The sequence below is a fragment of the Rhyacophila brunnea genome, unplaced genomic scaffold (assembly GCF_057557595.1).
Source record: "Rhyacophila brunnea isolate RB1 unplaced genomic scaffold, BYU_Rbru_1.0 scaffold_13, whole genome shotgun sequence".
In the NCBI taxonomy this organism is placed as follows: domain Eukaryota; kingdom Metazoa; phylum Arthropoda; class Insecta; order Trichoptera; family Rhyacophilidae; genus Rhyacophila; species Rhyacophila brunnea.
This window is the reverse complement of record NW_028232785.1, coordinates 29,964,874-29,985,378: the sequence shown is the minus strand read 5'-3', so window position 1 is coordinate 29,985,378 and position 20,505 is coordinate 29,964,874. Positions and strand designations below refer to the sequence as shown.

At 34.8% G+C, this 20,505-nt stretch overlaps 1 protein-coding gene across 1 annotated transcript; it reads right to left on the bottom strand.

Annotated features, from left to right (window-relative positions):
• Positions 1 to 10,992: 10,992 nt before the first annotated feature.
• Positions 10,993 to 19,877, bottom strand: LOC147077236 (uncharacterized). The gene is made up of 4 exons (XM_085941469.1): positions 19,702 to 19,877; positions 17,598 to 17,753; positions 15,799 to 15,960; positions 10,993 to 12,696 (listed from the first exon to the last, which is right to left on the bottom strand). Exons 1-4 carry the CDS (start codon positions 19,846 to 19,848, stop codon positions 10,993 to 10,995), a joined length of 2,169 nt encoding a protein of 722 aa, XP_085797595.1. The 5' UTR covers positions 19,849 to 19,877.
• Between the last annotated feature and the right edge of the window lie 628 nt (positions 19,878 to 20,505).

The window sequence follows — 20,505 nt, the reverse complement described above, 5'->3', positions numbered from 1 at the left end:
CAGGCTTTATTAATCTAAAGATGGCTCTGGTGCAAACCCATTTTTAATGGATGACGTCATGTCGTTCGCCGTTGTAACAATTTGATTAATTAAATAAGTCGCATATTTTTGCCTGTCATCGCTGTAAATACACGTAAGTAAAACCTTTTCTCTATAATAAATAAAATTATAATAGATACATATTTAGCAATGCGACATTCATAATAGGTAGGTAGGTAATAATATTATAATCGTGAATAATACTTGACGTTTTGTCGTGTGATAAACGACAGTTTTAGATTATTAACTCTAGCCTAAAGAGGTTGGAATCTCTTTGCTCTAACCCTACCTACTTTTATTCCACACATATTATTGTATTACCTAACGAATTTGATTGCGTTTATTAAAATAGGGATTAATAATCAGTGGCAAAGGGTTAAACTGTTAAGATCTGCTACCTATAATTAATGCAGACTTAACCTTGTCAGTCATATTATGTACCTAGCTGTTGTTTTCATTGAAGTTACATAATTAGGTAGGTACCTACAGTATTTGATAGTTTTTATAATACTTAATTCAACTTCAATAATTACACCCTGCGTTATCCAAGCTATAGTAGATAATAATAAAAAAAAACATTCGTTTAAGCCTCAATGACATTGAGCTCCTAAACAAGCTGCTTGTGGGCGAATTTAAAAGCAGGCGATTCAGCTAGTGCGATCGTGATGATGATTGATGACACACAAAACTTTTCACTCGATCAGACGCCAACAAACTTGCGAGTTGAAACCGTCATTTTTGGTACTATTTTGACAGGACGTATTGATTAGTTCGTTTTTTTACCGGGAGGTCGCCACTATCGCTCTACTGCGCACACGCAGTAGAACCACACGCCAGCGTGTAGCGTGTAAAGTTGCCCGGCACTTAAATTTTCTCAGTAGATTGTTTATAATCTGCTTGTTAGCTTATTCGATGATGACACTGACAGCTTGTAAAGTAGCTCAATGTAATTGACGCTTTATTTATATATATATCATGAAAAATGCATGCCCGTTGCCTTATTCATGAATTAGGCAAAATATCTGCCGAGTGCGAGAATTCGGTAATTTTTCTGCCTAGTAGCGCTACGGTGGTGTTTTTTGCAACTAAACCAAATGTGTCAAATGCTCATGCATTGGTCAAAATAGATGGTCGCGCTCCGGTAGCGTTGTTTGCAATATAATCAAACTAACCAAATGTCATTGATTACCTATATAAAAATATACCAATCAATAACTACAATGACGTTCATATCCATTTACTATGCCCAAAAAAATACATACATAAAAAAAACACTATAATATTATGATGACGGAAGAATTTTATTAAAAGGTATTTTCGCGATGTGATTCGTGTTTGGGTATCAATCGTGCAATGGTCGATTGTTTGTTTGAGATAGTATGGTTTGGTAGGTACTTAGGTACCTAATTTGTTGACACTTATTAGCTAACCTCAAAATAGACATTCAGTTTAATTCAGAATTACAAAACCTAACCTAATAATAATAATAATATTATATAATGTCTAATTTTATAACTAATAAAACCATCTGTATTAAATTTACTCTTTCTAGTGTCATGTTGACAGTTGAAGAATTCCATATCCTGGCGAATTCACGCACTCGGCATATAATTTACCTAATTCATGAATCAACGGTCTCGACTACTACTTGAATTAGGCAAAATTTTGCCCATTTCATGTAATAGTCAATTTCGCACATTCGTCGTAACATATACAATAATATCAAAAAAGTATGCCCTAAACAAGGGTTTGCGAACTTTTTTGTGTAGGTATGCGTGCCAAAATTTCCCTAATATTATTTTTCGACTGCCTGACGTGCCGAGCAGTTTTTCGTGGGAAAAAGTAGTTTTTAAGAATTCTATTTAAAAAATCATGATGTTCTCGATACCACTTATAGAAGATATCACACACATAGCTTTATCACTTTTTTAAAACTACGCCATACATTTAGGTCCACCAATTTTGAAACTGTCTGCCAGAATTACTACTACTAGCTCCACCTTTGTCTCTTTATTTAATGAATTTGAGTATTATAACCGTGAAGTTCGATAGTTTTGACAGAACATATGACATACCAAGTTGGAGCGACGCCGAGCGAGAAAACGCCGTAACCAGCGCTCGAAATAGAAAATTTTACGAACCGGAGCGCTCGATAATTTTCCGAAAATATTGACAGTTATCAGATTTTATCTATATTTTATAAAAAATAAGTGTTTGATTTTTGATATAATATGGTCTACCTACCTCAGACGATCATTTTATTTTTTCCTCGAAACGGAGCAATAATTTTGCCAATTTTATGTACCCTGGTCGTAATAAACTTCATGTCAGAACAGTCAGAAAAAGTATCGGTAACAATAATTAAATTCGCCATATGTAATTCTTGCGTACTAGAAGAAATCACATTTGCTCCTCAACGTTAAATTGCTACAATATTTATTTTTTATAGTATCGAAACGAAATACTTAAGTATAATTATTACCAATGACATTTTATTAATGGACAATGCACACAATACAGTTGCTAGCAAGTAAATTCGCACATGTATAGGTAGACGTCACGCAATTTCCATGATGCGATATCACGCATCGGGAATTTATAGCAATATCACCTTTTTGTAATGGCGTTAGAAAAATTATGCCATTCGGCAGACCCGACAAAAAAATGAGTGTCATTTTTTTTCCAGATGCTTCGTCCATATTAATGTCATTGATTATTACATTATGAATTTTGTTATTTTTTCCAGATTTCACCTATTTTGAACACAAAGTCCGACAAAATTCAATAAAAATCTATTGTGGTAAAGAAAATTGTTCATAATGCATATTAATGATTTCCCTTTGGAAATTTTTACTGAAATATTCTCATACCTACCCTTTGATGCAATTATCGAAGTAGGCAAGGTGTGCTGGGTCTGGAAAGAAATCTCGGCGAGTCGCACAATATGGGATCGTTTACAAATTGTCTTGGAATGTCCAGATGAATCCACCTTCAGAAGCCATCTTAATCAACTTGAAGGAAGATTTAATTGTATAAGAAATATTAAATTCGTACGTGCCGAGCCTAACCATATAAAATACATCTTAAACAAATCTCCTAACATAATTAAACTCTGTTTTTTATCGTGTCATTTAAACTTTGAACATATTTGTTGTCTTGGTGCTTTGGAAGAACTGATTATTAGTTATTCATATAAGTGTCCTGAGTCAATTTTTGTTGAAGTCGATTTCCTCTGCCATCCTCACCTGAAGACTTTACAACTGCCAAATTTTGGTTTGAGTGATCGAAATTTTGAAAGTCTTCTCACTTGTTGCAGTCTTGAGCACTTGATAATAAACACAATTAAAAATGTGTCACAAGAAAACGTAAAAAAATTAATTATCCAACAAAAGGACAAATTGAAATCTATATGTATATTTGGAGGAGAAGAATATGACGATAGCATACTGCAGTATATTTCTTTATGTCCGAATATTTCACGTCTAGAGATTGCGAATTGTGTTAAATTAACTGATTACGGTTTAAAACATCTAAATAAACTGAATAACATGCAAGACCTCAGATTCAAAAAGAACGATGTCTTCTCTGCCAAAGTTTTAATGGAATTATTTAAAAATGATAATTTGGAAAAACTTACAAGACTCGAATTGACAAGTATAAAAAATGTCGATATATCCTTATTGGAACTTGTTACAAATAAGTGTCCTGGAATTGATATGCTTAGTCTTGTTTGCTGCCCATTGTTGGAAACGGACGATGCTAAGGTACTGCTGGCAAAAAAGTTTCCAAATGCAAGTGTGTGTCTATATTAAGCTTCAGGTGCAGCGCTCGAAATAAAACAAATAGTTAATCGAAGTGCTTGATAAATTATTTTACGAATATATTATTAACATAGTTATATATCATATTTTATTCAAATAAGTGTGTTGGATTTTTTGTTATATGGCCAATCTAGTTCAGACGGTCAAATAAATTGTTCCACGAGACAACACGATAGTTTTGGGGATTTTATAAACTGGAACGGCACTCCGGTGCGCTCCAGTCCTTTTCGAGCCCTGTTCGTGTGTATACCAAGACTTACTTTCTATACCAAACCTTTTCCCGTTCTCAACGCCCTCTGCAGTCAGGCTGCGCTTCAAAATATGAATTTTAATCGTAGTGCTATTTATTGCTTATAATTCGATTACAATATGTTTGAAATAACCGTTTGTTGAAAATTATGATTATGAAATATGGTACCTAGTAAACGATATAATATCCAATAACTAGCACTACCATTTGAACTTGAAATATAACATCAAGGCCTGACTTTAGACTCTGGCTCTTGTGGCATAAAAATTTTCGCCGGGAAAATATTTTTTTCATTTAGAATCGATGTGTATTTCTTTTTTAACTGTTGTCATGGCGCGAGCCTGATACTACAAGGCTTAAAGTGTTCATCCTTGATAAAACAAACCCAATAATGAAAAAGTATTCTAAGCTGCCTTATTGTTACTTTTGTTTTGCCAAAAACAAACACTAAGAACCTTGTAGTTCTCCGCTGGCGATGGGTTGTGGAAAAATATTACTTGTCTAGATGAGTGATGCGGTTCAACAATCATCTTATTAATCAAATTATTATCGAATTTCTGTCTGAATCCTTTTTCCGTGTAATAACTTAACTAACGAACTCTGATACTGTCCAATCATTTGCCCATTTCTCCAAATATTGTAGTGGTTGAGCTTTTTAAGTGGACTGTAATTATTTTGTGGGAAGATGAGGAGGTCGGATCTAGGGGTGGGGGCGATGGAACAGAATGCCAGACACTGACCTTTGTGATGATGTATGATGGCTCTGTAGTCTGGTTTCAACTTTCGTTCGCACGGTATTTTGTTTTGGGTCACCCGGTTCGTACATTTGCGCACTTTGGGACACAGTTTTATGAATTATATGCGAGGATGTATGAATGATAATGATAGATTCTGAATGAGTCTGTACCTATTGAGTCAATCACTAAAACGACGGAAAGTTATTAAAAGCCCGCTCACGACCGCTATCAAGATGTAACTGAATGTTCTTTGTAACACTGTCTCTCATTACCCGTAATTGCTTATTGATTGTCTGGTGATAATAACACTGGGGATTAGGAGGTGGGTGAGGAGATAAGGAGTGGAATGGGAACATAAATGGCCCAACCATGTAGTTATGCTATTTCCTCTAAAAAAATATATATTTCTACTCTAAGCTATCTTCTGGTATATTATTATCTAATATTATAAGGTTTTTTCTGACACTGTATAATTCATTATTGAGGAATTTTCTGTGTTATCCATGTTTGCTAAAGGTCTATACAGTAACTATCTATATTCTCCAAGTTTATCAATGTCAATCTTAGTACCTACTAATAACTCCTCATTGCTGGAACCAGAGTTGGGATACTCAGGGGTTCTTTATTACAACGTTTTTCTTAGCTCGTATTCTTATTTGTCCGGTGGATTTTTGTCCGGTAAAAATCGTGCAATCGATTTTTAACTAACTTCCCGACTAGATAGTCATCTTTAAGTAGAATTGAATTCATTTTCAGTAAATTCTGTTTTGTATGAAAAGTTATTTCGACACCATTATTGGTTCCTAGCAACTAAATTATTAATATATACGTGCGTTACTATGCAAATCAATATGACATGTCAAAATGACATTTCAGTATTATTTCTATCAAGTACAAATTTTTTTTGATCGTTTAAGCTAGTCAAGTCAAGTTTATATGATTCAACCGAAAATTTAAAAACGTTGTAAGTATATAAAAATTTCTTTTTATCTTGTAATTATTTTGTGATTAGAATAAAGGGTATCATGTAATATTATAAAGGTATTAAAACATACAGAGATTACAGGAAAAAGTGAACAACCTTTTTCAGTAGGTACATATCATTGGCGAAGGGTGGAGGTAGGCTGTTAAGGTTTGCCATAAATAATGCACACTAAACTTTGTCAGTCATATCTACGTATTTGTTTTCAATGGAATAAGACTATAATTTACAGATGTTTTTTTAAAATTCAATTGTGGCGTTTCTTAACAGCTACCCCCACCCTTCGATACTGGTACATACATAATATCTCTGTCCTCTATCTGAAAGTCTATCATGATCATATGTTTTATGTTGTTATTGGTTGTCAAGAACATAAACTAACTAATGTCAAATCAATTGTTTTATTAATTAATACTCAATACAATTTTTGAATACATACTCTACTGAGCAAACTTTGTTCACCTTTATATTATTAAGTAATAATTTTGTTAAAAAGTTTTGTACGTATTAATAAAATATTTTTGTATACAACTATGTGAGTACCTAATGTTTTGTTGAAGTGAAATTGTGCGTTCCCACTTATCCACTCACACTTAAAATTTTGTAAAAGATCTGAGAGTGAACCTTATTTAGGTATGGTTCCAATATTAAAGCTCGATTTGATATAAATAAAAGGAATTTTAAGTAAACACATTTATATTTTTGTATAAAAAAAAGTTATTAAAATAAATATAAAAACTATGAATTAGTTTAAATTTTACACGTCATAGAAAACTTAATAAATATGAATATAATATGTAATAATAAGATGGGATCCTTTAACGAATTAACATTTTATACAGATTTTTTAATTGTAAGTTTATTTTTGAATATCTTTTAAATAAAAATGATTTCAAGTTATACACATTTTTAATTTTATAAAAATCGATGTTTTCTCAATTAAACATAAAATATATTAAAACTATGAATACTTAATATAACATCTTTTCTAAACATAATATATAGAAAACTTAATAATAAATATGACTATAAAATAAAATGTAATAATAAGATTGGGTCCTTTAATAAATTCACATTTCATACATTTATTTTTAATTGTAAGTTTATCTTTGACTTAAAACAAAAATATATTTTTTCAATGTTTTCAGATATATACATATTTATTAATTAATATAGTTTAAATAGTAAAATATCAAAAAATGTCTCAAATTGCAAGCTTCGTATATTTCCGCTTGGTGCTTCTGGCAGGTAAAGGATTCGCCTTAAGCCGCTCGGTCATCGTGGGCGTGTTAGTCGATATTATTATTACTTAGGACGCTAATATTATTATTAACGGGATGGACAAAAATATTAAAACAAACACATTCGATTTTAGATATGTACACTGAAGGAATTTGTTTTTAAAAGAGATTTAAAAAGCTAAACGGTTCCTTAAAAAGATTACATAATAAAGATATTATTTTACACATAATTCTGTGTATATAACATATCATTTCAATTAATTTTTTAACATATTGTGGACATTACAAATTATAAGTTTAAGACGTTCACAACATGCCATGAAACATTACCTATTATAAAGAAAAAAAGTAATAAAAACGATAAAAATATAAAAAGAGAACATAATATAAACATACAAAAGCAGTGAAAATACAATTACACATCTATAGAAGTTAAAAGAAGTACTTATACCGAGTTTGCTAAGGAGCCCTTATTGAAGGAATTTATAAAATAACGTCCACCTTATTATATCAACACCCGAAGCAATTTGGTTGAACAGAGTTATTGCTATCTCAATTGGTATTACCAATGGCAGGTCAACTCTGCACCTTGGGAAAACAAACAACAGATGCCATCGATTCCTAAGATAATTATCAGAGACACACAAGAAGGGCAGAGTTTCCATTTAGGTACACCGCGTATAAGTCGTTAATAAAAATCCCTTCTAAACTTTAATTTACAGTATGTAAGCATATCTAAGAAAAAGCCACGAATAGTATCCATACAACCTCAAGTAAAGGAGTATCAAGAATTTCTTCTGAACCCTCTCCACCATAAGGCCATACTTCAACTGATACAGTGCCCAAATAATAGACGCACTCTCAAGCCTGCTTTGAACTAAAGAATTAAACAAAATACCATAACATCCGAAAAGACCCAGGAAGTACGTAAGACAAAGGCCTTTAAAGCGCCTATTTAAAAAAAAATATAGCTATATGGCCACTTTATGACAGCTTAGTGTCAAACGTAATGCCGAGATCCTTTACATGTGGTATTAGCGAAAGAACTCTACCATGCATCGAATATTGGAAAAAAAATTCTCCAGAGGCATAAACATAATATTGTAATCTTATAAAATAATCCACCGATAAAATAGACGACATAATCTAATCAAGACGTCTGTATATTTTAGATAGAACAGTGAAAGAAATGTAGATTTTGATTGGAACTCCACTGATTTGAAATAAATTTTGTGCTGGCGCTGTTAGGAGTGGGCTGTAATTTGAAGGTGATGCTAGTGGTTGATGGATAACGGTTTTAGGGGGGGGGGGGGGGGGCTTACACAGGATGCCAGACACTGACCTTTATATTAAGAGGACTGGCGCACGCTGGGGCCGGTTCGTTTGTTCACGCACTCACAAACCGGTAAACGGACGATACACTTTGATGGATGATGATGATAGATTGTATGAATGATGGGCGCGTCGATTACTCAAACCGTAACAGACTTAGTGCAACGAAGGTCGAACATATATGTTTTGAGTCACTCGGTAGTTAACACGGTGCGGCAACACGCATCCGTTCGTTGTTTTGAGCTAATTCACGAGGGACGGCTGTCTTGAAGTAACTGCCTGTAAATTGCAATCACGGTCTACTCCTGACCCGTAAATGCCGGTCTCCTTAGTCTGGCGACAATAAAAAACAAGGATTCGAGGGTAGGTGGGAGGAAAGGATGAGGGATTGTATTTGGTCCAACCACTTTGTATTTCTATTTTTTTTAGGTTAATAAACTAGATCAATCAGTACGATACGTTTTATAAAATAAAATACAACTAGAGTTGTTGTCTAAATAACATGCGTGTACAAAATACATGCTTAACTCCAATTAAATTACATGATAAATACAGTTATAAAAACTACATGGGGAGAGCTTTTAAACACGTTTAATGAAAAAAAGAAATAGGTGGTAAAAGAAATAAAATATACCTACATACTAAATAAAAAATCGGTGTGTGTGCTTATCTACGCGCGTTAGAAGTTATAGTTCTTTGGCGTAACAAAACAAAAACCAAAACTTGTGATAAACTAGATTCTTCGACTAGCTCTTAATTATCTTGCTAAATTACACACTCAAGAAAAAGGACCGCTTATTGGAACGCCGTTAGTTTATTTCTATACACTTTAACATATATTACTAAAATATAAAATTATTTATCGTTGTTTTTATTTTTAAAGTAACTACTGCCACTATGACGTTTAATAGTTTGTTTACGTAAGGAATTGCAAATGACCGACAACAATAAATTCGCTGCCTAGGCAATGGAACAATTCAAAACTATAATATTATACTGTTTAATCGTCACGATTGCAGTATCATCCTGTGGCGTAAAGGCGTGCATTTGGCTGATAACCGAACAATCGGTGGTTCGAATCCAATCGAGTGCGCTTATTTTTGTGTGAAAAAATAAATTATGTGTTACATGTCACACACCAAAAATACACTGTGAGCTGATTTTCCAGTATCTTTTAGGTTATTTATTAGCGCGGCTAACCGTTCTGTCAATTTTGGCAACTGTCGTTAAACTGACAAGACTTGTCAGCCGGTCAGGTAAAAACAATATACCCCATATCTTTCATGTGAACGGTGTAATGATGGTCCTCCGCCTGTACCTAGATCATGGGCCCCACATCCCGAAGCGGGCCCCCAGGCTAGGATCTTTGGCGGGCCCCCTACTTATCGCGAAGATTAAAGGCAACGTGTCGATCTACAGTGTCATATTCCAAATGGTGTTTGATTTTTTGTATTTTTAATACACCCACTTTGATATGCACAATTATAGACTTCAAATATTGACAATAATCAAAAATTGTACGGCAAAACCACATAATATTATTAAATGTTAGTATGCTTGAAGTGAAACAGCGCCGCATGCGATATTTTTTATGCGACTTATTTTACTTCAACTCAGTAGAAGATCTTTAAATGTGTTGCAGTGTATAAAACCTTTCCAAATTGTCTCGGAACGCCTATTCAGGTACGGCGGAACATAGTTTGAAACCCTGCGATAAACAATACAGTCGTACAATAATAATTATAACAAGACGCAAGAGAACAGGACAGTTACACCCAGTGCCGCACTCGTGGTGAGGGGGGGGGAGGGCAAGGGGCACTGGCACCCCCCAAAAATGAAAATTATCAGAATGATTTTAAACATTGATATTGAAAGCCAATAAACTATACCTTTGGGCTTAGACAAATAAAAACACGGTGAAAAAAATGATTTGTAATAATTCTCCAGCACCCTTTTTAGACAAATTTTATAGATTTTAATTTATAAAACAAAAATTTCGACACATTAATGTCAGGTTTTTTAGATACCCAATCCCTAATGGAACTGTCAAAAAATTCTCGTACTGTAACACAATTTGAAAAACGTTAATATAGTGTTTCACACTGCCTTTAATCTTAGCGGTAGGTAGGGGGACCGCTAAATATCCTAGCCTGAGGGCGCGTTTCAGAATGAGGGGACCATGGTGTAGGTACACCGAGTGCAATAGACAAAAGACCGATAAACGAGAAATTAGGCTGTGAAGAAGAAAAAGAGCCTATGGGACTAATTTACATTGTCCTCTTTGCCCCCCCCCATATTAAATCCTGGGTGCGCCACTGGTTCCACCCAACATATACGTACATATTTACCTCTTGATGAAATGCTGGACAAAGAGCAAGTCATTTGACGGGTTCATATAGTATATTTCGTATTATAAATGTTCAGGGCTACAATGTAATCGTCAATGGCGTTTTCGGATATAACGTTTTGAGATATTATAGTTTATTGTATTTAATAATAATTATGTTTTAGTAGGTATGTAGTATGCAATGTTTTTTGAGCCTATTGCGATTGCGATGACCGAGAATTTTAATGAGCAAATATCGCAATGCTATGGGTTTTCACCAGTATGTTTCAATTTATGTCGCTTGAGACTAATCACCTGCTTGCATTGATATGAGCAAACATCACATTGATAAGGTTTTTCAATAGCATGCTTTAGTTTATGCTTTTTGAGATAAGCGATTTCAGTGAATTTTAATGAGCAAATATCGCAGTGATGTGGGAATTCACCGGTATGTATCATTTTATGCCTTTTGAGACTTATCATCTGCCTGCATTTATATGCGCACACATCGCATTGAAACGGTTTTTCATCAGTATGTATTATTTTATGCTTTTTGAGATTAGCGATGTGCGAGAATTTTTTTGAGCAAATATCACAATTATATGGTTGTTCACCAGTATGTGTCAATTTATGCCTTTTAAGACTAATCGTCTGCCTGCATCTATATGTGCACACATCGCATTGATAAGGTTTTTCATCAGTATGTGTTTTTTTATGATTTTTAAGATAAGCGATGTCCGAGAATTTTAATGAGCAAATATCGCAATTATATGGTTTTTCGCCTGTATGTGTCATTTTATGTCTTTTAAGACAAATCATCTGCCTGCATTTATATGCGCAAACGTCGCATTGATAAGGTTTTTCGTCAGTATGTATTTTATTATGCCTTTTGAGATTAGCTATGTCCGAAAATTTTAATGAGCAGACATCGCATTGATATGGTTTTTTATCAAAATGGTTTATTTTATGCCTTTTGAGAGAACTTAGATTGGAGCATGTAAATGAACAAAAACTGCATTGATACGGTTTCTCGTGAGTATGGATCCTCATATGAGAATTAAGGTTACCTTTGCTCGAGAAATCTAATGAGCAAACATTACAATGATATGGTTTTTCACCAGTGTGTATTCTTTTATGGTTTCTAAGAGTATCGAGTTGCCTGCATTTATATTTGCATACATCGCATTGATAAGGTTTTTCATCAGTGTGCGTCATTCTATGCGTTTTAAGATTACCTTTGCTTGAGAATTTAAATGAACAAATATCGCATTCATATGGTGTTTCATCAATAAGTGTGATTTTATCGTCGTTATGTGTGATTTGGTGTGCTTTGAGATGACCCAACTGTAAGAATTTATTTGGGCAATAATCGCATTGATACGGTCTTTCACCAGTATGTGACCTTATATGTGATTTGAGATTACTTTTGTATGACGATTTAAATGAACAAATTTCGCATTGATATGGTTTTTCACCTGTATGTGATCTCATATGCCTTTTGAGGCAACTTGGTCTAATGCCTTTATAAGAACAAACACTGCAATGGTAACGTTTCTCATTAGCATGTATCGTTTTATGCGATATAAGATCATCTATGCTCGCAAATTTAAATGAACAAACATCGCATTTAAATGGTTTTTTATCTGAATATGTCGTAGTAGACGACTTACATAAAACATTGTGAATATTTAAACTACTCCTGGATTCGAATATCGCGTAACAATCACTACATATAAAATAATATGGAAAATCTATTACTCTTTTCAGCTCAATTCGTACCACCTTCGGTACATACGTGGTTTGTAATTCTTCCTTGACGTTTGGTTCAACTATAGTTATCTCAGGATTCTGTGTTATTCCTTCACTGATTTCTTTGGGTGTAGATTCCGAGTATTTTTTAATGATACCTATATTAAATGACATGGTGGGTAGTGGACTTTCATCCTTATTGCGACTCTCTGTAGAAACCTACAAAAAGATTATGGCTGTAATATTAATTTCAATAACATGAAAAACAAATATTGTTCGTTTTACTTAATGTGTTGGTCCACAGATTCAGCTCAGTGTAATTCTGACATTCACAGTGTCACCATCGCAATTTATGTTTTTGAATACATAATAATAATAATATATACTTAAATAAAATGTTCTTCATATCCTTAAAATAACGTAAGAACGGTGTAAAATAAAAGATAAAAAAGCAATTTAAGGCGCTTAAAACGACTTGAAAATATTGGTACAAATATTTCATTAAAGCTTGCTAGAAATGCATTGTATTTATTAAAATAAAACACAATACTATGTAATAATAGGTAGTTCCACCTATTTTAATTACCAAGTTTTTATTAGCTCGTATTCTTATTTGTCCGGTACAGATTTTTTCTTGTTTGTCCAAGATTTGTATTGGACGATAGAAGATTTTTAACTAACTTCCCGACTAGTTAGACATTGGAAACTTTTAGAATATATCAGAACACGATGCCAATGCATTTTTTTAATACTTTTAAGTAGAATTTATCTTTAAGTAGAATTGAATTCATTTTCAGTTAATTCTGTTTTGTCTGAAAAGTTATTTCGACACCATTATTGGTTGCTAGGGTCTGGGGTCCTAGCAACTAAATTATTAATATATACGTGCGTTACTATGGAAATCAATATGAAATGTCAAGTACAATTTTTTTTGATCGTTTAAGCTAGTCAAGTTAAGTTTATATGGTTCAACAGAATTTAAAAACGTTCTATATAAAAAGTTCTTTTTATATTGTAATTATTAAATTATTAGGAAACAGTTGACAATGTCTCTTTGAAGCAGACGAATCCAGCCTTGACTAAAATAAGTGGAACTAGCACTAAAAATTGTGTTTGATTTTTTACTGAACATTACAGATTATTAATATAAGACGTTCACAACATGACATTTAGAAACAAAGAAATATTTTTGAAACAGTATTATATAAAAATGAATCAGTATTACAGTCTGTATTATATAAGCTGGCGTTTACGTCATGTCGTTTGCTGACGGAAAGCATTATGCCATCGCGTTCGACTGTTGCAAGTTTCCAATGAGAGGGAACGCGAAGGAATGCAATGCTGAATGTTGAAGCAGGGGAAAACCGCACGCCAGCTTAAGACTAACTCTAAGTTATTAAACAGTAGAAAGGTGTAAATATAAAAAAAATATAAATAAGAAACAAGGAAATACACGGAATGGGTTAAGAAGACCCTATTTTAGGAATTTAAAAAAACAATGCCCATCTATAATGCCCTCATAAGGAAAAAGGCAGCTTTTCGACAAAAATAACAAATTGAGTTAGTGTACAGATAATTACTCTACGTGAAATTGTGAACCATTTGACATAAAGTCAAAAGGGGGTATAAAATTTATTTCAATATAATAATCGACATATTGTTTTTCGTTTTTTTTTCATAAAAACGGTAGTTATTCTAAACAAAAAGACATTATAACGAGTTTCATAAGCAAAAACACAGCATCGATTGAAAATATACTGTTTTTTGCTAATACCATATCAAATGACAAATTATTTAAAAATGTAATAAGTTGAAAAAATGTTAATGTCTCATTATCTCAAAATGTGACTTTGGCGAAAAGCTGCCTTTTTGGTTATGGGGGCAGTATTCTCATTCGCACGCAGGTGGAATATGTCAATATCCGAAGTGATTCGATTGAACAGGGTTATTACCCTCCCAATTAGCACCACCAATAACAGGTTAGTTCTGTACCTTGGGAGAACAATCAACTGATGCTCCCGATTTCTAAGATAGTTATCAAGAAAGACAGAATTCTTATTATCACCGCGAATGAGTTGGAAAAAATACGTGGCCAAATATAAAGTCTAGTGTTTAAACTAGAGTATATAAGCATACCTAAGTGGAAGCTATGGATAGTAACCATACAACCTCAAGTAAAGGAGTCTCAAAAATTTAAATACCAGAATATAATGTTGGGATTATTGTTCATGTGACTTAAATCACTTTGTCTACCGTAAACAAAACCCTTGTTAAATTTTCATTATGTAGGTAACCATTAACCGCTAAACCAAGAGATGTCACGGAGACTTGAAGCTTTCGAGATGTGGCTGTATAGACGCATCCTCAAAATTCCTTGGACTGACCGGGTGACAAATGTTGAAGTTCTCAATCGAATGGGGAAGGACCGAGAAGTTTTACGTAGTATCAAAACCAAGAAACTACAGTATTTCGGCCACATTATGAGAGGACAAAAATACAGCATTCCCAACTTGTCATTCAAGGAAAGATCAATGGGAAGCGTAGCAGAAGACGGCACCGCATTTCGTGGCTTAAGAACCTCCGTGATTGGTACGAGTGCAGCTCCACTGAACTGTTCCGGGTAGTAGACGACAAAGATAAGATCGCCTTGATGGTGGCCGACCTCCGCTAGGGGATGGCACAATAAGAAGAAGGTAACCATTTACTTTGCCAGTATTATTAATGGCGGACTGTATATTAAATGAAAGGTCGGCATTCCTTCATGGTCACTGGCCGTATCGAAGCAATTCTCTAATAAAACCCTTACAGATTGACTGTACCTTTTTATTTTCCATTTAGAAATCGACGGTAAAACAATCAATAGTTAATAACAATTACATGCATTTTCATTTGAGGCCATCACTAAAAGGTTTTTTAAATTACATAGGTAGGTACCTAGTAAATTTATTTGCAGTTTAGATAAAAGGTTTTTCTTTCTTTCGACCATGTCCGATCCTAATAGGATCATATGGGCCTCCACAGAGTAGAGGTTTGTATTAACAGATTTTGTTTTTTACGAGAAATGGATGTCAGCCACTTGCTCAACCTATTAGGTCCATACCCTGAGAGACACAAATTGAAAAACAATATGTGTACTTGCCAGACCCAAGATTCGAACCTGGGACCCACGGCTTTATAGTCGAACGCTTAAGCCGCACGGCCACCGTGGGTGGAGACAAAAGGTTTGTTACATTTTAAATCAAGTATGTTAATATATTATTAAAAAAAAACCTGATAATATTTTGGAAAAAATTATGTTCTTATACAATTAATAGAACATACCTGTTCCTCTGGATCAGAGCTAAATGCTTGGGGGTCACCATCATGAAATTGGCGAAAAGGGTCATTAACTATCTCGTCTTTAATCTTGACACCCCCAAACTCGATGGGGACTTCCTTATAATCATTCTCAGACTTAATATTTACCAGCCTAGTTGCCAGGATCTGAAAACATCACAATATCTAATATAATATAAATGTAGGCAGTACGTACAATGCTGACAACCCTTATTTAATTCTGACATATTTTTAAGACGAACTTCGTGATCATCTCCTCGTATCGTCTCTTCTTGATAACTTCATTCACCGAGGGCTGACGTATCCGGTCAAGATATCGATACGGACGCTCTCGTGGTGCAGTTCGTAAGGCGCTAGCTTTCCACCCGGGAGTTTTGGGTTCATACCGGTGAGGACACACTATATATATCGTCTCTGTTCTGGAAGAACACACTAACTGGAGAATACTAGTTTTGAGTAATTTGACTTTAAAGTTGTTAAAATGTTTGAAATGGTCTAGCATGTGAGTTTAATCGTAGAAAGGATGACTTTAAAATAAAGACTGTTTATTTATTAAGAAGGTTTCCACACAGTAAAGTTTGAAATAAGTAACATTTTAGTAAACTAACTCAATATGTCATTTTTTCGAATTAGTGTCTTCTGCCAGAACAGTGACGATATGTAATCTTCTCAAAACCTGGGTATTTGTGATTGTTCAATCTACAATTTTTAAAAAATATAGGTATCGAGTGTTTGTAATGCCGTCATCATGCCGCCCACAAAGGAGGGGCTGACATGGCTGTAGCCTGGGGGCCCGACATGGCAGGTCAACCAGTTAAGTGAGATAAACACACCGTAAATTTATAAGTTCCAATAGTGAAAAAGTCGCCTGCGGCGCTATACGACGATTAGAATTTAATTTTATAATTACTTTTAGTATGTTTCCTGACTAATAAAAATGACTATTTATCCAACATGGCGGAGAGTCATATGTAACTTGGCTATCACAAAAGAGAGTCGCGATCAGTGCTTCATAATAATATGATGGTGGTTGCCGACAATTCAAGCGTATTTATGTAAAAATACCGAAAATCGCTAAAAAATATACGGAATACCCTTTATTTTAAACGGAACCCTGGAGTTCTGCGGAATTTCATTTGGGAAATACTACTGTCGAACATTACACAGTCCTTAACCTTAACGATAGGTTGGGGGGCCCGCTTCAGGATGAGGGGGCCATGGCCGTCGTATCAAAGTATCCCTAATATTCGGTGGAGAAAACAATTTTCAAAGCTCAAAAGTCGAGCCATACAGGCATTTCGTGACATGTAACGCAAACTTTAAAATTGTAGTGTGCTACAAATGCCTTGACAAGTAGAATTGCATTTGTATTAAAAAAAAAAAAAAACCATTTACTTAAGATATTGTATTGTGTTTACTTAGTGGAATTATAATTTAACAGATAAAACATAATTATAGAATTAAACGGTTTCTTTGTCAAAAAAGTTAGTTCGATTAATTAGCTAGCAAATCAATGCGAGATATCACGTTTAAATACCTGCCATAGGCATATGAAACAATAAGGTGTTACTCATAATTTGAAGAGGTGTTTTAGTTATATTGTTTGTCAAAACTTTCTAATCACAGCATCGTCTGCTTCGTGGAAAACCCTTATTGTTCTCAAAATTTGTGAGATTTGGAACCGTTCCTTCATTCGCTTCCTTTTTGAAGAGCTACTTTCATGCAATGCATCACCTGCCTGTCCTCACGAGACGTAACTTCCTGGCATATACAATTAAACGTACGTGATGTGCTGATGGATAATTTGAATACGAGCACCCAGGTTGAGGTTCTTCGATATAATATGATGGGTGCGATATGTCTGCGGCAAACTCGCACTTGACATCATCAATGTGAAGGCCAGACTCAGGTTTTATGTCAGTCAGGTCCGTTGCTGGGTACTAAAATGAAACCACACAATAAATACCATGCAATCATATAGGTAAAATATAATTGTCGTTGTGACGTCATAGTTATTCACAAAACACACGTTGCCAAATGGAGCTCGGCAGATTAACAAATCTGGTAGGCTGTTAACAAATCGCTTTAGCGTTAGGGGCTGCGAGTCAAAGACGCCGGAACGCATACGCACATCTATGAATCGGTCATTCCTATACCGGCTCGCTGGTTGCCGCATCCAGATGTATATACGTTTCAAGCGGTTACGAGCGACTGTCGCTAGGTAGATGTACACGGTCTTCATATGCAACACCGGAGCGACGTTCCTAGAAGGTTTCATTTATGGCTGTGCAGTAGATGTGAGAGCCGGCTAACACGAAGCATATTGCATCGATTTTTCTCACCTGCCGTCGCTATAGCTACGTCATATTTTCTGTCAAAACTGTCGAACTTCAAGCTTATATTATGGTTTGTTTATAAATGCACTTGTATTTTATCATCGTCATCAGCCAGGGTCGACCCACTGCTGGATGAAGGCCTACTTCCACACCTAATTCCTAGGTCCCTAGTTCTTCGCTGCCACGTACATCCAACGAAATTTATGAGTTCGTCTATCCAGCAGGCTTTAAATCACTAGTGTCCCCTTGAGTACTATTGTATGACGGCATTTGTCCAGCGGCTGTCCACTCGCCAAGCGACATGTCCAGCTTATTGTATTTTTTATTATGAATATAAATAGTGCATTTATAATCAAATCATCAGATCATTTGTATGCCCACAATGGCCGAGCGGATTAAGCGTCGGCTTACAATGTCGTGGGTGCCAGGTTCGAATCCTGGATCTGGCAAATACTCAATATTATATTGTTTTTCAATGTGTATTAGAGTATGGACCTAATAGGTTGAGCAAATGGCTAACATCCAATTTTAGTAAAAACAAAATCTGTCATAGAGAGGACCAGCGGGTCTATTCTTTACAAAAGGCTGCTTTCGTCCGCTGAAACCGCTAACTAGGGTATGTTTGTATCAAATTATTAACACGTTTTGTAACAATTATAATTAGCCGGTATGAATTGTTGCAATAAATGATATATTTTAACGGCATGCCCCCTGCCTGTGCTAAAATTTAGAGCATGAGCGATAGAAAAAGAGAGCGAGAGAGAGACAGTTTCGACTGATTAACTGATTACAATACAATTACAATTATAATATTTCAATATAAAATGTATGTAACAAATACTAACACATTATCACGTTAGCACGTTAGCGGTCGATAGTCGCCTTTTGTATAGAATAGACCCGCAGGACTGAGGACCATAATATGATCTTATTAGGATCGGACTTTGTACGTATTAAATAATAATTATAATAAGAGAGATCCAGCAACTTAGAGTAGCACCATGTGGTATGAAGAGGTGCATGCTAGGGTTTGCAATGTAATAGAGTTTATTAAAAGCCTTAAATGGAGATGGGCTGGACACAGCTCGAAGAAGAGACAATTGTTGGACAAATCTAGTCATCCAGTGGTATCCAAGAAGTATAAAACGTCCGCAAGGTGGACCTAGAGGCCGCTGGATCGATGAATAGTTAAAGTTCTGCGGAAGTATGTGGCAACGCAATGCAAAAGGACCGAGAGAAGTAGAAGCAGCTTGAATAGGTCTTCATCCAGCAGTGGATAGATTCAGGATGATGATGATGATAATGATAATATTATAATCAGATGGTATTGTAAAATACATACATATTGATAAAAAGAAGACAAACAGAACAATTTATTAAACTGTCACATTCCTATGCTTGACAAACGAAATTGGAAATCATAGAGATAATAACACTTAATGTTTTCTTTAGTGAAACAAAAGAAGACACTAATAATCACTGTTAATTACGTTAAAACACAAACGTAGCTGTCAAATTGAATGATGAATGGAATTAGTTGTCAAAAACTAACCTGGAGATTGTAAGTGGATTCGTCGACATTCTCCTTCTTTACAGCCGTGCATGAGTCAATGCTGTTAAAATGATTAATCGGTATACCAGAAGAAGGCTGCTTTTCTGTACCAGAATCCTCCATATTACACTCGCGTTTTATATCCATAATAATAATATTATTCTATTGTCGACGTGTCACGCAATACCATTGACTATATTATAATAGTATTGATCATAGATAATGATATATATTGTGTTGATAACAACCGGTTAGTGTTGCCATCTTTTTGTCATAGTAACCGGTTGAAGAAATCTGACAAAATTGACGTCGAGGCCTTTTATAGGTATTTATATAAATCTTCTAATCAAAAATGCTTCCCTTCGAATTAAATAAATTGCAATTTAAATCAAAAACAAGGGCTTTATCTTTTTCGAACAAATTTTATTGTCGGCTCTGTATGGATACGGAATGTATGTATAGTATTTTGCACCAATTTCACTTTATAGTACGAAAATATTGAATTCTTATAGGTTATAGTTGTTTTAGTGTTAAAATTAAATATATTAAAAAAACATCTTTTCCGATTTTGGGTGTAGGTACTAGACCTTTTAATATAGTACGCGCAAGAATTCTTCTCTTCTTCCACCTTGTCACGTTCCAACATTGGGGCATAGGGCAAGCACAAGTTTGCACCACTTCCCTCGGTCTATAGCTAACTCTCGCAATGTCAGACCTGCAGCACGTAGGTCGCTCTTGTAGCACCGCTGCAGGGCGAGGGAGGGGCGGCCACGGCGACGGAACCCTTGAGGCTGTGCCACAAGG